This window comes from Elephantulus edwardii, unplaced genomic scaffold (assembly GCF_000299155.1).
Source record: "Elephantulus edwardii isolate Elephantulus edwardi_28Jun2011 unplaced genomic scaffold, EleEdw1.0 scaffold00042, whole genome shotgun sequence".
Taxonomy (NCBI): Eukaryota; Metazoa; Chordata; class Mammalia; order Macroscelidea; family Macroscelididae; genus Elephantulus; species Elephantulus edwardii.
In genome coordinates this window covers 16,762,461-16,786,615 of record NW_006399792.1, presented here as the reverse complement: position 1 = coordinate 16,786,615, position 24,155 = coordinate 16,762,461, and the positions used below count along the sequence as shown (strand labels likewise).

Sequence of the window (24,155 nt, the reverse complement as noted above, 5' to 3'; positions counted from 1 at the left end):
GGGGTGGACTCATACAGGCTATGATGATTTGATGTATGTGTTGGCTTGTGCCCGTATCATTGTGGCAGTGTGGAAAGTCTCTCTTTCAGGAATAGTCTGAGAGCAAGCAAGCATTCATTGATATTCCTGAATAATGAAAACAGAAACCACGTATCTAACTTTAAGCAGTGGCGAGGGCCCAAGCTCATGCGGTCAGGTGCTGTGTGATCGGCTCAGACACAGATCCCATGCACAATGTTCTGCCTATCCCCGCCTTATCCCTACAATCTCTGCACACTTAGGCTCATTGTAGCAGCCACCGTGATGGCCCATCTCATTGAAGGTCTTTCTCTTTTTGCAAATCTTCTACTACTTTACCAATGAGAAGATGTACAATGTTTGGGAAATCTGCTGTCAAAGACTACCTTTAAATTGCTAAAGAGTAACGATACCGGTTTAAAGACTGAGGTATGCCTGATATCCAAGCCATGATAGTTTTAGTTGCTTCATATGTACCTGAAAGTTGGACAGTAAATAAGGAAGACTGAGAAGAATTGATGCCTTTGAGTTGTGGTGTCCCTGATAAGTATTGAATATCCCATGAACTAGCAAAAGAATAAACAAACCTGTCTTGGAAAAAGTACAGTGACACTGTTCCTTCATCTCACACTCTTTGGGCATGTTGTCAGAAGAACCAGTTCTTGCAAAAAGAAGTCATGCTGGGGTTGGTAGAGAGGGTCAGAGAAAGTGAAGAAGATCTGTGAGTTGAGTTGACACAGAGACTGTAACAATGGGCTTGAGTGTGGTAAAGACTGAAGATGGTTCTGGATAGAGCAGAGTTTTGGTCTGCTGTTCATAGGGTTCTGGTGAGGCCTACTTGACTTGATGGCACCTAACAACAATACAACTATGTTTCCAAGCAAAGTGCCCTTCCCCACGGACTTGCACTTCCTGAAAACAAGCTCAGATTATATGAGGCAACATTTAACATTGCTGTCTCTGCTTGTTTCAAGATAGATTTATTTGTTCTATTTCAAAGATATGTTTAGTATATTTCATGATTTAAAATTTTAAGTACTATGTGACACTGTGCTGAAGTCCAATATCAGTGAGTTATGTCCACCCCTTTGCCACAAATCGGGATTTCTTTACTTCTGTTGTAGAAGATTGCTTCTTATTCCCTTAAACTACATGCTTCCATCAGACATTAGTGACCAACTAAGATACTCCCTTCCTTTCTTCTCCTTCCTAATCTCTTTACTGGAAAGGAAGAACCCAGAAAAAAAGGCCCCTTTCAGTGATGCTGAGTGTGAAATTGTAAGGCTCCTCTTTCACCCTTCTTTCCAGCCTCACTATTGAGAGCACTGAGGATGTAGACCGTGCATATTAACTCACAGGTCTGGAGCTTCCATAGTAAGATGGCCTAGGAAGACAAGCCTGGGGGCTCACTTCTTAAATCAACCAGAGAAAACCCTATGGATCACAGTGATCCTATTCACATCCTATCGTAAGCATTGCACCAGACCAGACAGGACTTTGTTCCCTCGTGAATGGCATTGTCCTGAGTTGGAGTCACCTGAAGAGTGCTAACAACAACAGCAACTGTGGCATGCATATAGTAGCCTCCTTCAAGCTTTTGTGCAGAAGCATTTTCTAAAACATTTTTAAAATAGTCATAAAATGCAGATTAATATCCATTGAAGACATCTTTGACATTTCTGGTTAGTCCCAGCAGGTATGCATGTTTTCATCTGAACTTGAGACATATGTTCAGCTTTCACTAGGTGACCTTTAAAACTATTTCATGCTCCCTCTTCGGGATTTTTTTTTTATTTCAGGAATTGAAAGATGACTTGAAAGGTGATCTCTCTGGGAATTTTGAGCATATCATGGTGGCCCTCGTGACTCCACCAGCAGTGTTTGATGCCAAGCAGCTGAAGAAATCCATGAAGGTATGAACACTAGCCCAAGCCTTTCAGCCCGGAATTTGACTGTCTTCAAAAATAGGGCCTTTGTTCCAGTGCCCCTTTAGCTATGATTGTAACTCTGGTGGACACGGAAGACATTTGAATGCTGTGCTTTCCAGTTGGAGTGACTGAAACAAGGACTTGTGAACTTTGAGGCTACATCATCCTAAGTCAGTAGGGTCTTGTCATATCCTTGTTTGTAGAGTCCAGTGTCATTAAGAGTATATGGTGTCATCATAAATCATATTTCTTAGGCCAAAAGTCAGTATTATCTTTGATCTCTTGATTATCTTTAGTAACTCCATTATAGCTACTATCCAAATGTGCACATTTCTCTCACAATCTTATTACAATCCATCATGGTTTGGATGGACTATTTCAGTACCCTCCTAACTGGTCTGTTTGCCTCTATTTTTGCTCACCTTTGACCTTGTATTTCACAGTCTTATGATACAAACCGGCAATACTGGCAAAAATTGTTGTAATTGCAAATCACACATTTTACTGGGGACTGTGAGGTCCAATGTTCATTTATAATTTCACATAAAATCAATCCAGGTGAGCTCTGGTGGCCTAGTGGCAAGAAGCTGCACTGCAATCCCAGAGGTGAGCAGTTCAAATCCACCATATGCTCTGCTGGAGAAGTAGGGACAATCTCCTTATCTACCAATCAGATCTGATTTGATCACAGACACACACACACACACACACACACACACACACACACACGCACACATTCCAAAAGGTAAGGCATTAAAGACAATTCAAATCTTATCAGTCAGTCAAGTACTAATATCAAAACAGTCATGTCTAACAACTAATTATCCATAGCCAGTAGTCAAACAAGCACAATGTTTACCACAGCAGACTGTTCATTGTGAAAATCAAGCAGGGAGGCTGTAGATAGGAAATGTCAGACACTGAGGTGGTCTGTTCTGTTCAAAATTCTCTAGGTTGCAGCTCTGAGAATAGGGTTTAATGACATTATTCTGTGCAGAGAGTAATTTCAGTCTGAGTCTTCCAGATATAGGGTTTCACCAGTCAGAATTGAGGTATCTGTTTTCCACATAAATACCTGCTGACCTTTAAAGTTCCCTTCAGAAATATAGCCAATCAGGATTGGAGAATTTCTTCTCCTGATTTGGCCTCTAGTTTTAATATAGCATTTTATAATTAACTCGTTAAGTCTCTGGGCCTAATATAGCATCTTTTGATCAAGATGTGTGTTTAACATTCTCCTCTTTAGCCTTAGCTATCCTGAGTGCTCTTTGGAGACAAGAATGATGAGGCTTCACCTAACATATTTTGGGAATATTACTAGAAGGGGCTATTCCTTGGAGAAGAACTTGAAGCTCGGAGGGATGAAGGGTCAGTGAAGGAGAGGAAGATCCTCAATTAAGTGAATTGATACTGTGACTGCTACAATGGGCTCTTGTGTGTTGGAAAGTGTGAGGATGGTGTAGTATAGAACAGGGTTCAGACCTTTTGTTCATAGGGTCATGCTTGACTCAATGCAACTAACAACAAGAATCTGACACACACTTGCTTGCCAAATTCTAACATTCTAAACTTTAGCTTACAAAGTCATTCTGTATTTTTCAGTATGCTCTTAACACTAACACATGTTTGGTTATTAAATGTCAATATTCTAAACATAAAGTTAATTCTATATTTGTAACAACATACTAGGCATCATGCCATCATGTTCTTATCTCACTTCACATAACTATACTTCCCGTCATACTTAACACAGCAAATATAATCCCTTCTAACCAAATATGACACAAGCAAATATTTATTCCTCTCTTACCATTTTAAACATTCCATGGACCACCAATAAAACAAATTGGTCTGTTTTGGAGAGGATGAAACCAAGTTTTTCCTGGAGGCTAGGATTTTGAAGCTCTGTCTCACATACTTGGGGCATGTTGCCAGGAGGGACCTATCCTTGGAGAAAGACATCATGCTTGGAAGGGTGAAGGAACAGCACAGGAGAGGAAGATCCTGGACGAGATGGATGGATAGAATAACTGGCGCAATGGTGTAGGTGTGTCGGAGTCAGTGAGACAATGAGGCAGGCTTCAGAGCTGCTGTATGAGTCACATTAGAAGGCACGTTAACAACAGCAGCAACAACAACATTTTTAGTTAACTGACAGACTTATGCTCTTAACATATAGATTTTTCACAAAATATCCAAAAATAATGTCCTGTACATGTAACTAGGGAGTTCTGGTGGCCTAGTGACAAGAAGCTGCACTGCAGTCCTGAAGGTATGCGTTCAAGGCCACCAGCTCCTCTGTGGGACAAGGATGCATAGTCTCCTCATGTATGATTAACTGCCTCTGAAAACACCAGTGGGTCCAACTGTGGGTCTGTTCTGATACTATGGTACACAACAACAGCAACAACATGTAATTAAGATTATTCTATTTGTGTACATAAATCTCCAGTGGCTTTCCTTTATTGTATAACACTCAGGCACTTGCCTATCTCTGAGACTTTTTAAAAAAATACTGAGAAAAGATTCTCTCACCTTGGTTACTTTAGCTGCTGGCCTTCTTACTAATCTTTGAACGTTGTAAACTTGTTCCCTTCTTGGGGATTTTATATGTTATGTTCCTTCTCTGGAATGTTTTTTTTCCCCCAGATCTTTTCTATAAATTCACTCAATTTTGTTTTCCTAACTACACTTATTATTTTTGTTCTATTGTAAAAAACTTTTATTGGAGTGGATGTTTATATATAAAAAATTTATTTTTACATTCAATACCTCATACTCATTATGTTTAATAATATTGATTACAATCCTTACATGGTAACAACACTTCCCAAGTCTTCCTACTGTTTCCCTTTTCCATTTATTCTACTTTCCTATGCCTTCTTGCCTTCTGAACTTTAGTTATTTAAAAGTATCTTGTTTCATCTCAATGAAGGACAGTATGGAACATAATGTATACAAACTTTGTAAGCAAGTCAATATAAAATAAAATTTTAAAATTATATTTTGTTTATTGCTTTTCAACTAAGAAAATGGCTTCCATATAGCAGGGAATCACATCCAAGGGCCCAGAGTGAAGTAAGTAATTAGTACATATTTGCCAAAGGAAAGAAAGACAGAGGGAGTGTAGGCTGGAGGCATAACCATATTCTGCCTCTTCAAGTAGGAATGCTTCTCTTTTGTGTGAAAGCAGTATGAGTGATGGTTCAGACTGTCCAAGAAGCAGATGACAAGGTTGAATTGTATGGGAAAGAAGTTTATTGTGTGAGTATCTATGGAAGATAAAGGAGAGAAAGAGCACGGTAGATGGATGAGCATTCAGATTCTGTTACAGGAGTGGCACTTGTAAAAGGAGATGAAAAAGGAAGTAGACTAGGAAAGGAAGAGCTTCAATCTCTAGTGACAGTTTGAGAGATTCTCGGCTGAATGATAAGGGACCCCTAAACTGAAGCACAGCATAAATATGATTGTTCTTAGAAAGAGTCCTGAGTTGGGCAGAAGCAGCCCAGCTCCAGTGCTCCTATTGTATTTGACACTGGCTGGAAACAGCTTGGAGGGAGCAGAGTGATATGACAATTGGTCAGCTAATTGCTTTGCAACATATTCTTGCAAAGGGAGAGTGGAGGACCACACGTTTATGGCCAACTGAAAGGTGAAGTGTTAAAAAGTTGTTAGTAGTAAGGATTTGGTTCACCTACAAGAATAAAACAAATTATCTTTTTCATGATATAAATACAAATAAGCAGTCCAGAGCTAGGTGTGGTACGACCACTGTTATCAGGGACTTGGCTCAGCTATCTTCAGCCCGTGGCTTTCACTTCTTAGTGAGCTCCAGTCATTATGTCATCATTTCTGTAAACCAAAAGGAGTAAGGAGAAAAGCAAAGTCTGCTTTCTGAGGACATTACCCCCTATGAGACAGATTGACACAGTGACTGCCACAAAGAGACCAAGTGTATCAGAGATGGCCAAGACAGCACAGGACACGACAGGATTCAGATCTGTTCGTAGGATTGCTGTGAGGCGTACTCAACTGGGCAGCACCTAACAGAAAACACCACCACCAACACTACCAGAAATTCTGCATATTCCAGATCTTAATTACATGACTAAACATAGCTACAAAAGAAACTGAGATGTATCGTCTTTCTTTGGGTAGCCATGTGCCAATTTAAACACTAGAGGTCTTAGTACTAAGTAAGACAGAAGAGATACTAGAGGCAACAAGGAATTTCTGTCACAAAACAGAAAAATGCAACTTTGCTTTAACTGCATCATTGACTTTTTTTATTAAGTCCTCATGCAAATGTTTTCTCGTCAAATAACAGTGTGATACAGTGATTTCAATATAAATCACAGCTCAGGTCCTCCGGTCTGCTGGCTCATTAACACGTATTATTAAGTCTGAAAATCTAGGTGTCTAGAGGATGACACGGTGCTGACCAAAGCAGTGTTGTGGTGCAAGGATAAAATTCCAAAGAATTGTAGAGTCCTTTATAAATACACTGACCTGTTTGAATACTCAGTAGAGTTACTATTACAAGACTGTCATGACTATGAGGAGGAATGTGGCATCAGGATTGGAGGAAGACTCATGAACAACTTGCATTATGCCGATGACACAACCCTGCTGCTGAAACTGAGGAGGACCTGAAGTGCTTGCTGCAGAAGGTCAAGGACTGTAGCCTTCAATATAGATTGAAGCTCTGCATCAGGAAGACAAAGATTCTCACCACAGGGCCAATTGGCAGCAGCATGATAGATGGAGAAGAGATTGAGATTGTTAACAGCTTTAGTTTGCTTGGCTCCACAGTCAACACTCTTGGTGCCAACAGCCAAGAAATCAAAAGAAGAATTTCATTGAGAAAGTCTGTTGTCAGGATCCACTCTAGAGTACTGAAGAGCAACAATATCAGTCTAGAAACTAAGTGCGCCTGATCTAGGCCATAGTCTTCTCAATTACTTGTTACGCATCAGAAAGCTGGACAATGAGTGACTAGGGATGATAGAAAGGTAATTGAGCTGTGGTGCTGGAGAAGAGTATTGAATATATATACCATGGACTGCCAGGAGAACAAACAGTTTCATCCGTGAGAGGATGAAACCAGGCTTCTCTTTGGAGGTAAGAATTCTGAAACTTCGTCTGACATTCTTTGAGCATGTTGCAAGGAGGAACCAGTCCTTGGAAAGGGATATCAGACCTTGGGAGGGTGGAAGGACAGCACAAGAGAGGAAGACCCTAGATGAGATGGATTGATTCAGTGACTGGGATATTGGGGGTAGGTGTGTCAAAGACAATAAAATTGGCACAAGATAGAGGAGGGTTCAGAGCTGTTGTATATAGGGTCTCTGAATCACAGGCAACTCAATGTCACGTAACAAAAACTTCGTAACTAACTTTAAAATATTTGCAAGAATAGTATTAGACTCTCATGACTAACCTATAGAAGAACTTTAGATTGCATAAATTTTCTCCCCCTTCCATTTTTCAAAATATTCACTCTATTTCCTTTTCCTATAGGAAATTTTTCTGAAGTTTTGATGTTAATTAACTCTAGATGATTTTTATAATTTTATATTATAGTGAAAATGTATAGAGCTAAACATTTACCAATCAATATGTTTTACATAAACAATTTGTTTTTGTTGTTGTTGAGTATAGTTGAGTTGAAACTGACCCATAGTCACGTTTATGATATCTATCATGTCGTATCCACCATGATCAATAGAAACTCAGAGCTTATCTAAGAAATAGCACTGAATAAAGTCATATGCCTGAACCAAGGAACCAAATCCTGTGAGGTGTTTATTTCTACCTTTTGATATCATGTGCAACACTATAATTAACATTGGTGTACAATTATCAAAGTCATTACATTTTAGTCTCTTGGGTATGTATTTAATACTAGAACTGTTGAGTCATGTGGTAATTCTTAGATTAAATTTTTTAGTTTAAGTGATAAGCATTTTATGTCTTTTTATTTTCTGTTCTTTTTTTTTTTTAGGGAACTGGAACAAGTGAAGACGCATTGATTGAAATTCTAACCACAAGAACAAGCAGGCAGATAAAGGAGATCTCCCAAGCCTACTATACAGGTAGTCTTATTCTGTGCTTCCATATAACAGTGTTCATACTAATGTAGACCTGATCCAAGTCATGATATTTTTGTTTGTAATAAGTATATTTTTCTTTCATTGCTACTTGTTTTTCCACATTATAATATTTTACATTTACTCATCTGCATGAGAAAGCCAGACAATATATAAGGAGGACTAGAGAAGAATGAAACCATTTTGAACTGTCGTATTAGAGAAGATTATATAACATAACATGGACTTCTGGCCTAGCGGGTAAGGAGTTGCACTGCCCACCCAAAGGCAGGTGGTTTGCCTCTACCACCTTCAGGAGAAGTATGGACAGTCTCCTCCCATGAGATTTATAGCTAAAAACCCAATGGAGGGTCAGCTGCTGGTCAGTTCTGACTCTACAACAATGAGTTTTGAGTTGAGTCAAAAGAATTTATAAATTTGCCTTGGAAACAGTGAAGCTAAAATGTTCTTTTTAAGTGAAGATACTATGACTTCATCTCACATACTTTGGGTATGTTATCAAAAGGGATCAGTCTTTGGGGAAGCGCATTATGCTTGGTAGAGGGTCAACAAAAAAGAGAAAGACCCTCAATGCGATGGATTTATACAATGTTTGGAACAGTGGGCTCAAACATGGCAATAACTGTAAAGATAGCTGAAGACAAGGAGGCATTTCATTCACAGTGAACACTGTGTCACTATGGGTCAGGAATAACTCAGCAGCACCTAATAACAACACACATATACGAACCAATGATGCTTTCCCCACAAACCCACAAATATCTTCTACACAAAGCATTGCAAGGAAGCAAAACCTAGAAAAGGAAGGTACTTTCTGAAATGAGCTGCAGACTGGATTTTCAGAGAGTTTCAGCTTCAAAGTGGTACATGACAATGGCATTAATACCCAACAGTTCCAATATTACAGCTGTAATGGCTTTTGCTATCATTAATAATTGTTAAATTAGCTCAACCATTTTTATCAAATGTGGGATATTTAAATCATTATAATTATTATATGTAAAAAAACTACTCAGGAGATGTAGGGCATGATGTCAGAGTGGGTTAATGTAATGAGCCTATTTACTTCTCAGTAACTAATTCACTAAAAAATGAATTAAAGCAAGCTCAGACAGATATCTCGGAACTCTAGTTGACAGCAGAAATATGGGAGAGCTGATGTGAATCCAAAACCAGTTGGTGTTGATTTCCGTCAAGTCAAGCACAACTCAGAGTGACCCTATGAACAAAAGACTTGAAGCCTTTCTGTAACTATCCTCATTTCTCCAAGTTCATAAAGTTTCCAGAGGCATGTTGTTTAGGAAGTGGATAACACTCCTGCTTCCAAACCTTTCTTAAACTGGGGGCTTCACCAAACACTGTCCACCATGGGTACTGTTATGGCATTTGACATTCCAATGGCACAAGGTTCAGCATCACAACAACCCCAGGTTACCTCAGTACAGAAAATTGACAGAGAGTGCTGTAACACTTAGAACAATGTTTCTCCAAAATATAATAACTAACTTAAATACAGAGGCCCTCCGTGAGATCTTGTTGACTCTAAACAAGAGGCTTAAAAATGCTGTTGTTGTAGAGGAGGAAATAACATCAGGAGCATTAATTTGTCACAATCATTTTGAGAGTAAATCTAGTTTACACTCCAAAGAATAAAAAAATGATCTAATCTGTTGAAGTTCCAGCTCAGGTTTTTTTTAAAGTCAGTGATCGGTCATGTGAGTTTGCGGATTGAGCAGTTAGATGAGGGCTCAGTCAGAAACATTTCCAAATTATTGAAAAGCAATTATTTCAGTTTGAGGACTAAGGTGTGCCTAATTTAGCCCATGGTCTTTTCAGTCCCTTGCTGTGTTTGTAAGAGCTGGACAGTGAATAAGAATGGCAGATGAAGAATTGGTACCTTTAAACTGTGGTTTTGAAAAACAGTATTGAATATCCCATGGACATTCAAGGGAACACATAGTTAGAGAACAAACCTTCTCTTGAAGAAGCTGCAGCTAGAGTATTCCATGGAGACAAAGATGATAAAGCTTTGTCTTATATACTTTGGGCATGTTTCTAGGAGAGGCTACTCCTTAGAGAGGGACATCATGCTTGAAAAGATGGAGGGACAGCAAAAGAAAGACCTTTAACTAAATGGGTTGGCACAGTGACTACAGCAATGGGCTGAAGTATGTCAGAAGTTGTGGGGATGGCACTGGCTAGGACAGGGTGCAGATCAGTTCTTCATAGGTTTGCTATGAGTCCTACTTGACTCAATGGCATCTAATAACAACCACCACTAGTGGAGAAAAGACACAGAGAGCCCCACATAGGAAAGTTGTTTTGCACCTCCAAACAACTAAACCACCCACTCCTGCATAAGTCTACTGAATTCCAGAAGCAAGCATTTAACGGACCTCCTGAATGAACACTGGAAAAATACCCTAAGATTAAGAGTGACCTCTGGTGGTTCTCTTGAGAAGATAACAAATTCACTACTACTGGGTCATTCTGGCTCGCAGTGAGCCTGCAGGCCTGAGGGGAGCTGCTTCATCTCCAAGCTGTGAGTATTGTCAGAGACAGTTGGCTATGGCTTTCTCCCACGTAATAGCAGATATATGCATGCAATGGCCGTTCAGTAGCTGCTAGTTATTGGCACCATGCTTTGCAAGGATGCTATATAATAAACAAAGTACAAACCTTAAAGTAAAAAAAAAAGGAAAGGGAGGGAACCTGAATAAAATTGTCCAAGATCAACAAAAGTTAGTAAAACACAACAAAAATTATAGGAGAAGGACTAGTCAACAAAAACATGAAGAAGAAATCTCTCCTCTGGATCTGAGAACTTTAAAGCCATGGAATTAAACAGAGAAGTACACAGAAAACAAACTAGCATTCAGGAAACAAAAGTACAAATAGAAAAAAATGACTATAGCAAAGATAGTAACAATGTTTTTTCACTACTAGAAGCATCAAAAGACAGAATATATAAAGAGTCACTGTACCAAAAAGAATTAGGTGATATTGAACAATTTCAGAAAGTACCATATAAATAGGAGTCAGTGATGATTAAAGAAGGCATTCAAGCAGCACTGAAGACATTGGCAAAAAATAAGGGCTCAGGAATTGATGGAATACCAGTTGACATGTTTCAACCAACAGATGCAGCCCTGAACACTCTCACCAGTCTGTTGTTGTTGTTGTTATGTGCCATCAAGTCGCCTGTGACTCATAATGACCTTATGTACAACAGCCCTAAAGCCTGCTTTACCCTGTGCCATTCTTACTGACTCTGACACACCTACCCCTGTTACCCTAGTCACTGAATCAATCCACCTCATTGGGGTTCTTCCTCTCCTGTGCTGTCCCTCCACCCTCCCAAGCCTGATGTCCCTCTCCAAGGACTGGTCCCTTCTTGCAATATGTCCAGTGTATGTCACATGAAGCTTCAGAATCCTTGCCTCGAAGGAGCAGCCTGGTTTCAGCCTCTCCAGGACGAACTTGTTTGTTCTGTTAGCAGTCCGTGGTATGTTCAATACTCTTCTCCAACATCACAGCTCAAAGGCATCAGTTATCCTTCTATCATGCCTAGTCATTGTCCACCTCTCTGATGCAAGTGATAGCAAAGACCATGATCTGTATCAAGTGTACCTTAGTCTCAAGACTGACATCATTGCTCCTTGGTACTTTGGAGAAGTTTCTGACAGCAGACTTTCCAAAAGCAAACCATGTTTTTATATCCTGGCTGCTGGTGCCAAGAGTGCTGACTGTGGAGCCAAGCAAACTAAAGCTGTTTACAGTCTCAGTCTCTTCACAATCCATCACAGTGCTTCAAGTTGGCCCAGTGGTAACTATGCCAGGAAATTTGGAGGACAGCTGACTGATTGAAAGAAAGCTATATTTGCTCCTATTTCCAAGAAAGATAATCTAACAGAATTTGGAATTTATTGTTATCACTATCACATGCAAGCAAAATATTGCTGAAGATCATCCAAAACTGACTAGAATAGTATATTAACAGAGAACGGCCAGAAGTTCAAGTTGAGTTTAGACGAGGGTATGTGACTAGGGATATCATTACTTATGTCAAATTAATTCTACCTAAAAAAGGGAATATCAGAAAATTGTCTGTTTGTAAATTTTCTGTACTGAGGTAATCTGGGTTTGCTGTGATGCTGAACCCTGTGCCATTGAGATGTCTGATGCCGTAACAGTTACCCATGATGGACAGTGTTTGGTGGAGCTCTCAGCTTAAGAGAGATTTGGAAGCAGGAGTGTTATCCACTTCCTAAACAATGTGCCTCTGGAAACTCAGTGAACTTGGAGAAATGTTAGTTACAAAAAGGCTTCAAGCCTTTTGTTCATAGGTCACTATAAGTCAATGGCAGTCAACAACAACATGAAACCTACATCAGGATCAAGAAACTGTTGTCTGAAAAGAGCAAGGGAACATTGTATGGTTTAAAATCAGGAAAGATATTCGTCAGGATGGTACCCTTTTGCCTTACCTATTGTATCTGTATCGTTCAAGAAGCTGGACTCTATGAAGAAGAATGTGTCATTATGTTTGGAGGAAGACTAATCAACAACCTGCATTACACAGATTACACAACCTTACGTGCTGAAAGTGAAGAAGACTTGAAACTCTTGCTGCAGAAGATCAAGGACTACAACCTTCAATACAGATTATATCCCAATGTCAAGAAGACAAAAATCCTCACCAGTGGGCCAATAAGCAACATCATAATAGATGGAAACAAGATTGAAATTGTCAACAATTTCATCTTACCTGGATCCACAATTAACACCCTTGGTACTATCAGTCATGAGATCAGGAGACCTATTGCATCAGGCAAGTCTGCTGTTGGGGACATCTCTAAATTACTGATGGGCCATGATGTTAGTTTGAAGACTTAAATGGTGCCTGATTCAGGCCATAGTCTTTTCAGTCACTTGCTATGTATCTGACAGCTTGCCATTAAGTAAAGATTACAGAAGAGTTGATGCCTTTGAACTGTGGTGTTAGAGAAGAGTACTGAATATTCCATGGACTTCCAAAAGAACAAACAGATATGTTTTAGAAAAATTGCAACCAGACTATTCCTTGGAAGCAAGAATAGTAAAGCTTCATCTCACATGCTTTGACATGTTGCTAGAAGAAGCTGTTGCTTGGAAAGGGATATCAAGCTTGGAAAGATGAAGGGTCAGCAAAAGAGGGGAAGACCCTCAATGAGATGTACTGAGACAGTGGCTTAAGTAATGGGCTCAGGTGTGTCAGATTTAACGAGGATGGCACAGGTTAGGACAGGGTTCATATCTGTTGTTTATAGGTTTAGTATAAACTATTCTCAACTCCATGGCTCCTAACAACAAAAAGAGCATTAAACTTAGAAGATAGAATAGGTGAAATAGGAGACAAAACAATAAATTTACCAAGGCTGAAGGGACTCAAGAGAAAAGAAAAATGAAAAAACAAGCTCAAAAGGAAAGATGAGGTTAGTTAAGAAATCTAGCATTATAATTATGGGATCTCAGAAAACCCTAACAAAAATAATTCCACAGAAACAGTTTTTCAAACAGTGACCAGAGAGAATGTTCCAAACCCAAGGAAAGGAACAAGTCTGAAATTACAGAAAGATACACAAACACCAATCAAAAGAATCACAAAATATCAACTCTGTGTTATATCCTAATAATATCCTGGAAAACCAAAGAGTGAATTCTGAAAGCAGAAAGAGAAAAATGCAATATATCATATCAAGAGTCTTCTTTTAAAATTTCTCTTCAGAAAATCTGGAGCCCACAAGACAATGTAGTGACATCTATGAAATACAGGACAAAAACAATTGACGAACAAGAATTCTTTAACTAACAAAGATCTCATTCAAAAATGAGAAGAAAATCAAGGCTTTCCCAAACAAATAGAAATGTTGAGAATTTGTCATTGCCAAAACAACTTTCTAAGCAGTATTCAGAGTATTCCAGATGTAGACTTACCAATTGTAAAGTATATATTGATAGAAGATGGAGGGTTATGATAGAAATAGGGGTTTTTTATGTTAAGATTCTATGTTGATTGTTTATATGTTAGAAGGAATGGAACAAAAAGGCTCATACAAAAGAGTACTCAAATGCAAACAAAAATAGAAAAATCTGGATGAAAACAAAAAAATATATGAAACAAAAAAATAACAAGATGAATGATGTAGACACTTCATTTTCAATAATAATTTTAAATATAAATTTTCTTAATGTCCCATGCAAAACGCAGTGAGTGGCAGAATGGATTTTCAAAAACATGATTCAGTCTTTTGTTCTCTTCAGTAAACATACCTTAGCTTTAAGGACAGAAACAGACTGAAAAGTATTACATGTATCTAGTAAGAAAAAAAAAGAGCAGATCTGACCATTCTGAAATTAGATTTAATAAACTTTAAATAAAAAGTTATTATAAGAGAGAAGACTATTACATCCTCATAAAAGAACCAATCCAGAAAATCATTAAGAAGGGATGTGTGATATTTTCCCAAAATTTATAAGAAAAACTTTTTGGTTAAAAAAAAAAAAAGGAATAAAGGTATGAAAGAGAAGAGGGAAGAATTAATCCAGCAAGACATGGCAATTATAAATATGCACTAAATAACAATAGACTGGGAACTCTGGTAGTCTAGTGATTAAAAGTTCTGCCAACCCGAAGGCAGACAGTCCAAATCCACTAGCTGCTGCATGGGAGAAAAATAGGCATTCTCCTCCCCTGTGATTTCCAGACACTGAAAATCTGCTGGAGGGTCAGTTTTGAGTTGATTCAAACTTGATGATACAGAACAACTTAAAAAGAAGCAATGCACAAGATGCACAAAAAATACAAGTATGAAAGAAGAAATAGACAACTCTAGAGTAATAGGAGGGTACTTCAACACACATTATAGACCAACAATTATAGATTTAAAAAAATGAAGATCACCAAGAATAGAAAGAACTTAAACAAACCCATAAAGGAATTGAACATAGCATACATATCTAGAATAATCTACTCAGTTTCAGAACAGTTGACCTTGTTCTCCAGTACCCATGGATCATTTTCTTGAATAGACCATATGCTAGGACACAAAACAAGCCTCAAACACTTTTAAAAATTGAAACCAAATAAAGCATTATCTCTTGTCATAACGGTTTGAACTTAGAAATCAACAGCAAGATAAATAAGGAAAAAGGGATAAATTAGTGAAAATAAATAATACACCTCTAAAAAACCATTCGGTCATATTGTTGTTATTAGGTATCACTGAGTTGAGTCTGACTCATAGTGACCCTTAGCACATCTTAGTCTCTAGGCTGACATCATAGCTTCTCAGTACTCTAGAGAGGTCCCTGACAAGATTTTCCCGATGCAGTTCATCTTTAGATTTCCTAACTGCTGGTGCCAAGAGTGTTGATTGTGGAGCCAAGCAAGTTCTAATTGTTAACAACCTCAATCTCTTCTTCATCTATCCTGGTGATGCCAGTTTTCTGAGTGATGAGAATCTTGTCTTCTTGATGTTGAGCTTCAATCCATATTGAAGACTACAGTTCTGACCTTCTGCAGCAAGTGCCTCAGGTCCTCTTCACTTTCAGCAAGCAAGGTTGTGTCATCTACATAACCGCTAATGAGTCTTCCTCCAATTCTAATGCCACATTCCTCTTCATAAAGCCCAGCATCCTGAATGAACTATTCTGCATATAGATTGAAAGATACGGCAAAAGACATGGAAAGACTTTTCATAGAGGAAGACTTTCAGGTCTCCAACAGACCAAAGAAGAAATGCTCAGAATAACTTGCAGTAAGAGAGATACAAATCAAAACCACAATGAGATTCCATCTTACCCCAGTACCAGTGGCAAAGTTTAGTAGGGTAGCAAGCAAGAAATGTTGGAGAGGGTGTGTAGAGGTGGGAACTCTCATGCACTGCTGATGGGATTGTAAAATGGCTCAACCACTCTGAAAGACAGTTTAGTTTGGCACTTCCTGAAAAAGTTGAACATAGAAACTCCATATGATCCAGCTATTCCACTACTAGGAATATACTCCAAGGAAATTAGAACTGAGACACAAATGAAGATTTGTACACCAGTGTTCATAGCAGCATTATTCACCATCACAAGAACATGGAAATAGCCCAAATGTGTAACCACACTGAAAGGATTGAGAAATTGTGGTACATTCACACAGTGGAATACTATGCAGCACTCAGGAGCAATAATTTGGAAAAATACTACATAACTAGGGAGAGGCTGGAAAGCATAATGCTGAGTAAGCTAACACGGTGTCATAAGGGCACATACGGCATAAGACTATTATTGTAAAAATAGAAGGATAATTAGTAAAACATGTACAGGAACTTAAAGGGGGGAACACAGATTAGGATAGGGGTAAAACCCTGGATGACACGGGGTGGGGGAGGGGAGAAGCAAATGGGAAGGATCCAGGTAAAAAAAACAGGATAATGAAGGTCAAGGTCCAATGGTGATTGATTTTATAAAACATAACATATAAAAAAAAATGTGAGAATGATTGTATGAAACACAATGTGAGTGAAGAACAGTGTGAAACACCATGTACATAAACTTTTAAATAAAATTGATTAAGGAAATAATGTAAATTAGAATGTATATGAATAAGTGTATGAAACAATGTAAATGAAAGATTGTATAAAACACAATGTATATTAATGAAATATAAAGAAATCATTATATGAAAATTAATTAAAATATTTTGAAGGAATTGAGGAGGGAAAAAGAGGGAGGGAGGAAAGGATGGAGAGAGGAAGGGAGAGGACAAGACACTTTCCTGACACACTCCTTTCCTGATACTGAACCATGCAGTGTTTCTTTGCTCTGTTCTGATGACTACTTCCTGGTCCAAGTATAGGCTTCACGTGAGCACATTCAGATGTTCTGGAATTCCCATTCTCCTCAAGGTCAGCCACAGTTTGTTGTGATCCACTCAGTCAAATGTCTTTGCATAGTCAATGAAACAAAATTTAAAAAAGAAAGAAAATCAGAGACACATAAAAACTGTCCAGTGGACCCATGTAAGCAACAAACTCCATCACCCCGAGACTGGAAGAATTGGCCATTGTCTGGCTAGCACTGCTGATTACTCTAAAGAAGTTCATAGGTAGAGGGTCCTGGACAGGGACAGGATGGGAGAAAACAAAGTCAGTATGAATGACTGAATGGAAGACCATTTTGCTCTGTAAACTTTTACACAAAGTGCAATAAAAATATTCATGCTTTTCTTTTTTTTTTTTAAAGCAATGTCAGTTGGACAGGATTTTGATTCTACATTCAAAAGCAATATTGATTTATCATTTTCTTTTTTGGTGCTGTCTTGACTGGTTTTAGTATTGCAGTTGTGCTTGCGCCATAGAATGACTCTGGGAGTGTTCCTTCTGTTTCTGGGGGTTTTTTTGTTTTGTTTTGTTTTTTTAATGCTTCATAGAATAACTCTGGCAGTGTTCCTTGTTTTTCTAATTTTTAAAATAATTCACACTGAATTAGTGTTAGCTCATCTATAAAATGTTTGGTAGAATTCTGTTAAACTATCAGGGCCAGGACTTTTTTTGGGGAAGGAGTGTTCGTATGTGCTCAATGTCTTCTTTTGTAATGGGTTTGTTCAAGTGTTCTGTTTCTGTCTGTGTCAGTTTGGGTAGAGTGTGGCTTTCTAGGAATTTGTCCATTTCCTCTGGGTTTTCAGATTTATTGTTGTGTGCTTTCGGGCTGACTACAACTCTTAGTAACCCCATGAACAATAGTCCTGAACCCTCTCTATCCTAAGCTAATCTTGTGGTCTCTGCACACCTACATTACTCCAGTTACTGTGTCAATATATCTCATCCAGGGGCTTCATCTCCTGTGCTGTTCCTCCTTGCTTCCAAGCATGATATCCTTCTCTAAGGGCTGATCCCTCCTGGTAACATGTGCAAAGAGTATGAGATGGAACCTCAAAGTCCTTGCCTCCAAGGAGCAACTCGGTTTTCCCCTCTCTAAAACGTGTTTGTTAGTACTCTTGGCAGTCCATGGTATGTCCAGTGCTCTCCTCCAGCCCCACAACCCAAATGCGTCAGTTTTTCATCTGTCATCTTTTACTAATATTCTATTATTATAATAATTTGATTTCAGCTGATTCTGTTGTGATGTCACCTCTTTTATGTCTTATTCGAGTTATTTGTGTCTTTTATTAGTTTGCCAATGGTTTGTCTTTTTTATTGTCTCTTAGAAGAACTAACTTCTAGTCTTTTTTATGGGTTCAACTGTTTTTCTGTTTTCTATCCCATTGATTTCAGTCCTTGTTCTTATAATTTCCTTTCTCCCAGAGACTATGTGATTAGCATGTTGTTCATTTTCTGTTTGCTGTAGGTGTTGTGTTGAGTCATTTATTTGTCTCCTTTGTTATTTTTTATGGATTTGCTTATTGATGTGGACTGATCCCTGAGGACTGCCTTAGCTAAGTTCTAGAGATTTGGAGATGTTGTATTTTTCATTCATTTGGAGAGACTTTTATCTTTCATTGTTTATGTCTTCTATAACACAGTAGTGCTCAAGCAGGGTGTTATTTAGCTTCCACGTGGGTAGGAGTATTTCCCATTTTATCTTCTTTTTATGCATTGTGGTCTCAGGAGATACTTTGTATTATTTCAGTGTTTTTATCAACTTGTTGAGATTTACTTTGTTTCCTAATATGTGGTCAAATTCTATTCTGATCTTTTCCATCTTTTTAATGGTGTTTTACTTCTTTCATGTGTAATGTCCTTGATGTTATCCACAACTTGTCTGGCCTTCATTCAGTAGTGTTCAAAGCATCAGATCTATTCTTGATGTGGTCCTTAAATTGAAGTTAGAGATAATCAAGCTGTACTTTGACTCTTATGGACTGGCTCTCATTTCTTTCAGCTTTAACTTGAACTTGTGTATGAGTAGTTCCAGTTGATCCCTTGTTCTAACTGATGTTATGGGATTTTTTTTCATTGTATTTTTCCACAGTTGTAGTCAGTTTGACTCCTTTGTATTCCAACTGTAGAGATTCATGTGTATAATCATAATTTTATTCTTGAATAAAAGGTATATCCAATTAATAAGTTGGTGTTCTTGCAAAATTCAGTTATATGATCTCCAGTGTTATTTCTATTTTTTCTATTTCTGTTTATATCACCAATGCCTTGTTTTCCAGTTATTTACTTCTGTTTGTTTGCAACTTTCACATTCCAATGATCAGTAATCATAAAAGTATCTTGATTGCAGATTTGACTAATTTCAGACTTTCTGCTTTGACTATTTTTTCCCTCTTAAATCCACAGTTGTGTTTATTTGTTGTGGTGGTAGTTGTTATGTATCATCCTTGACTATGACTCATAGTGACCCTACAAACCACCTGTCTGAACTTTGTACCATCTCACAATTTCTATGATGCTCAAGTGCTTTGGTAGAATCACAGTGACAGTCCATCTTGTTGAGATTCTTTGTCTCTTTTACTGACCTTCCATCTTTCCCAGCGTGATATCTTTTTCAAAGGAGAGACCACTTCTGACAACATGCCCAAAATATGTAGACAAAGTTTCACCAACCTTACTTCTAAGAAGCACCCTAGTTTGCACTTCATCCAAGAAAGATTTGTTTGCCATTTTGGCAGTTCATGATAGTCAATACCCTTCACCAACACAATATGTATTTACTATTCATTAACTTTATATTGTTGAAAGAACTAACATACAAATTTTATGTCCAGTAGGCTTAAAAGGAAGAGTGCTTCAGAATTTGATATAGATGATGCCACTGTTCCTATGAGTGCAACTTACCTTTTCCCAGATTAGTTTTTTCAGGTTTGCCACCAGAAGTCACTCTATTCTTTGTTTTGAATACATAAACACATTTCTTCTTGCCAAAATAGATGATTCTCTGGATCTTGAAAATAGTTAGTATGCTTGGTATAAAAAGAGCAAATGCTACATAGAGATAGCCGCATCTGACCTTTACCAACTTCACAAAGGAGAACTGTCCCCATTAACATCAACAACACAAAACCAGTTCCCATGAGGTCATACATGTCACCCATGCTCTCATGTCTCATCCTATTCGTGCCAACAACGTTTTATTGCTGTATTACATCCAAAGTCCATTGTGATACCTTACAGATGACACAGAACCATATTAGGGATGTCAAAGGCTCTAATTTAGGTTAGTAGCAGAATCAGAACAACTGCTAACACATGCTTACTGACACCTCAGCCTTCAGTCTTGTTGTGGCTTACAACTCTTCCCCACAACTTCCCAGTAGTCCAGCAGACTTGGGCAGAAGCTCCTAGTTCTGGTTTCATAGGATAGCAGTCCCAGGGTCCACTCTTGTCTCACATCGGGTCTCTGGTTCTCTGCTCCAGCTTCTATGACTGCTGCTCCTGTAAATCTTGGTCTCAAGAATCTCTGCTCACAAAGGGCATGCTGCATTCTCTGAATTCTCTGCATTCTTCTTAGCTGGCGGTGAAATTTCTCAAATTCTATTGCTAGATCCCCTCAATTTAATGGCAAGATGAGCCATTCCCCCCATGGATATAGGCTAACGTGCCGTATTTACATTTTCCCACCCATCCAACGGGCAAAGTCAGTCTATGGCTAAAGAAGCCATTTTGAACAATAATTCTTTAACACTACATTTGGCTACTAACCATAGAGTTGGCAGTTTGAATCTATCCAGAGGCACCTTAGGAAAAAAAATGCCTGGTGATCTACTTCTGAATAATCAGACCCTGAAATTCTTGGCGAATGCCTAGAGTCACTATGAGTCAGAATCAGTTAGACAATTACTGGTTTGGAGTTTGAATTTTGCATGAGTAGAATTCTTTCTCATCTCAGGCATAAATACTTTCAAATTTAAGAAGAAATGTTGCTACATCTGGTCCCAAAGATTTCCTTCGTAGTCAGCAAAAATATCCTTCCAGATATATTTGCAACTTTAGAAGTGCTGCTCCCAGCAGGCCCTCCCAGTTGCCAGGATGGAGGAAAGAGCTACTGCTGTTGAACTTGACACCGCCTAGTGACTTCTCTAGTAGTGTCTACTCAAGACTTATAATTGCTTATGGTTTCTTGTTCTCAGATTTTGTTTTCTGCCTTGTTTCTACTTTGTTGTTTTTGTTTTCTTTTCTATACAGATTATAATCTTAATAGAGTGTGTCTGATACGTTCAAGATGGCGGGTATCATAGAATATAAAATGTGAATCACATATAAGAAGAGAATACTATTAACTTGGCCCTTATAAAGGGGCTTGATATCCTTGCATGAGTTGTTCAGTATAATGACACAGGGGCGTCTAAATAAATAAATAGCTAAACTCTGAAGTTCTCTCAATATTTTAAGTTAATGGTGTGTAAAAGAACACTGACTCAGGGATCAAGAATTCTTAGAGAACGCAGGCTCTATGGTAATATGGTAATATTATAATATTGTTTTTCTTAATTAGACTTTATCATGCCTCAAAATCCACAAAGCACTTGTCAATTTCAGTGAAAGTAATTGCAATTTTAAAAAGTTTAATTTCCTAAAAAAGCATGTAGACTAAGGGTTGGAATGGGGACGCTACATGAGCTATCTATAAAATCTCATCTACCTAACTTGCAGATTATAAAGTACTTCAAATTCTAATGTGGGAATTTCATTATTTGACTCAATGTTTTTAAATTTATGAAAATTCTAACTCATGTAAAAGATAATATAACAATATCAAGACTATTAGGTGTAATGATGCCTGCAAAAAGTTATTATGTAGATAGATCATTTATATTTATATTTATATTGGATTTTACTTTAATTCCTTTAGAAAATTACAGATTTCTTACAAGGTACCATATTAAGTCATGCTTGGGGAGTTGCTACAATACAATTGTGGCTATTACATAAACTGACATCACTTTCAACAATTGTCTTTCATTGCATTAAAAGGATGTGTATTCATATGATTAACTTATTCCTGAGAATAATAAACTTATGGCTCAAATAGCCACCTGGTGTTAGGTTCTAATTCACTTATATTGTGACACAATAGAATTACTTTTTCAGGGATGAAGCAGAATAGAGACTTAAAATGAATAGGGTCTGCATAGCACAGACTGCATAAAAGAGACCACACTTAACCAGTAAGAAAAAACCCCAATAGTTGCCACTGAATTGATTTTTGATTCCTGTTTCCGAGTAGAGCTATGTTCCATAGAGGTTTTAATGCCTATGACCTTTCAGAAGCAAATTACCAGACCTTCCTTCTGTAGCATTTCTAAAAGGGTTCAAATTGCCAACTTTTAAGTTAGTAGCCAAATCTTTAACCATTTTTTCCACCTGGGCAGTCCGGACTAGAATTAAACAATGCTGAAGTCCATGACCATGTGGCTAGCTAAGCATAATAAAATACTTGGAGTTGGGGTTTTTTTAATGTGTTTCTCTCTCTCTCATTCTCACTCTTACTCTCTCTCACTCACTCTCATTCTTTCTCTCTTACTCTCTCACTCTTTCTATATCTCGTTAGGCTCATAAAACATAAATATAATAGTGGCTTATAAGATAAAATTTATTTCTTGCACATGTGAGGAAAAAAAAAAGGAGATAAGCATTGCCAAGACTGGAACATTGAGTCCTCAAATCCTTCAGGAACCAGGCTCCTCCTTGCTTACTCCTTCATCTTCACATTACGTACTGTCTGCCCACGTTCCAAGTACTAACTCACAAATTAGGCATCACTGCCACCTATATCTACATTTTTTGTGAAGAACTTACTCGTGGTACCTAACTAAAAAGGAAACTGAAAATGCAGTCTTTAAAATGTGTTGCATCATGCTTTACTATTATCACCACAGCATTAATTATAAAGGCATAATTTTGCAATGAAGAACCACCAGGAAGTTTAATCAGAGCAGGATTTCCCTTACCAGGAACTTATTCATTGCCATTGTTGACGTTTAAGCTTTTCTCTGTTTTATAATAAGATTTTTTTTTTCCATTTGCCAGTGTTTAATTCCCTTCTTATTTGGTTTCAGTGTATAAGAAGAGCCTCGGAGACGACATTAGTTCTGAAACATCTGGTGACTTCAGGAAAGCTTTGTTGACTTTAGCCGATGTAGGTGTTATTTTATTTTTTTTAATTCCTCAATAAGTCACATGCTCAGAACTAATTTTTAAGGTTTTTAAAAAGAACCAAAAGATTGTACGAAACATAATGTAAATGAGGGATTGTATGGAATATAATATATAGGAATGAACCACAATGTAAATGAATTATTTTATGTAAAATAATTAAAAACAACAAAAAAATAGCCAAACAGCAAAAACAAGATTATAATTTTCTTTATAAAATTGTTTATTCATTCATTCTACATTTACATTTCTACTAACCAATGTAATGTTCAACCAAGTCTATCTATCTATATAATCAATCACTCATTCATTATTATTGAGTTGGAACTGACTCACCAGTGAGTTTTTGGAGACTATAAATCACACAATAGGAGATTGTTCATCTTTCCGTCAAGTTGCCACTGGTGGATTCAAACCATCAGAGAAGTACTATCTTTGGGTTCATAGTGCAGCCCCTTATAGACTATGCCAACAAAACTCCTTAACATATTTTTGCTGTTTTATTGTGTCCTATGGAGTCAGAGCTAACCTGTAGCTGACCTTCCAGCAAGTCTTCAAAGACAGTATATTGCACAGGAGGAGATGTATCTTTAGTCTGACGGTACAGATTTTTATCCACTAGACCACCAGAGATCCCTAATATATATACATACATATGTGTATTATGTAAAAAATATGTGTGTGTGTGTGTGTATAACAAAAAAATATAAAGATAAGAAGTATGTTGGTCATAGTATATAATGCATTAGGATATATTTTCATAAATCATCTGATATCAAATGTTTATTCCTTTTTGTTATGTGTATCTTTTAAGGATATATTTATTTTCTACTCAAGTCCAATGAATGAATATATATATAATCTTTGAATAATATTTAAGCTGTTTGAGGAGTAGGATACAGAAGAGTGATGTTCAGAAGTGGTTGTCCAGTCTTACAATTAAGAAATAAAAGGCTGACTTCATAATT

The 24,155-nt window shown here is 37.7% G+C and overlaps 1 protein-coding gene across 1 annotated transcript in view; it reads left to right on the top strand.

The window, feature by feature from the left end:
- Positions 1-24,155, top strand: part of ANXA3 (annexin A3) — a 133,992-nt gene that overhangs the window by 45,509 nt on the left and 64,328 nt on the right. Inside the window, exons 4-6 of the mRNA XM_006885293.1 lie at positions 1,818-1,931; positions 7,951-8,041; positions 23,091-23,170. Coding sequence (XP_006885355.1) covers positions 1,818-1,931; positions 7,951-8,041; positions 23,091-23,170 — 285 coding nt within the window. The remainder of the gene's footprint in view (positions 1-1,817; positions 1,932-7,950; positions 8,042-23,090; positions 23,171-24,155) is intronic.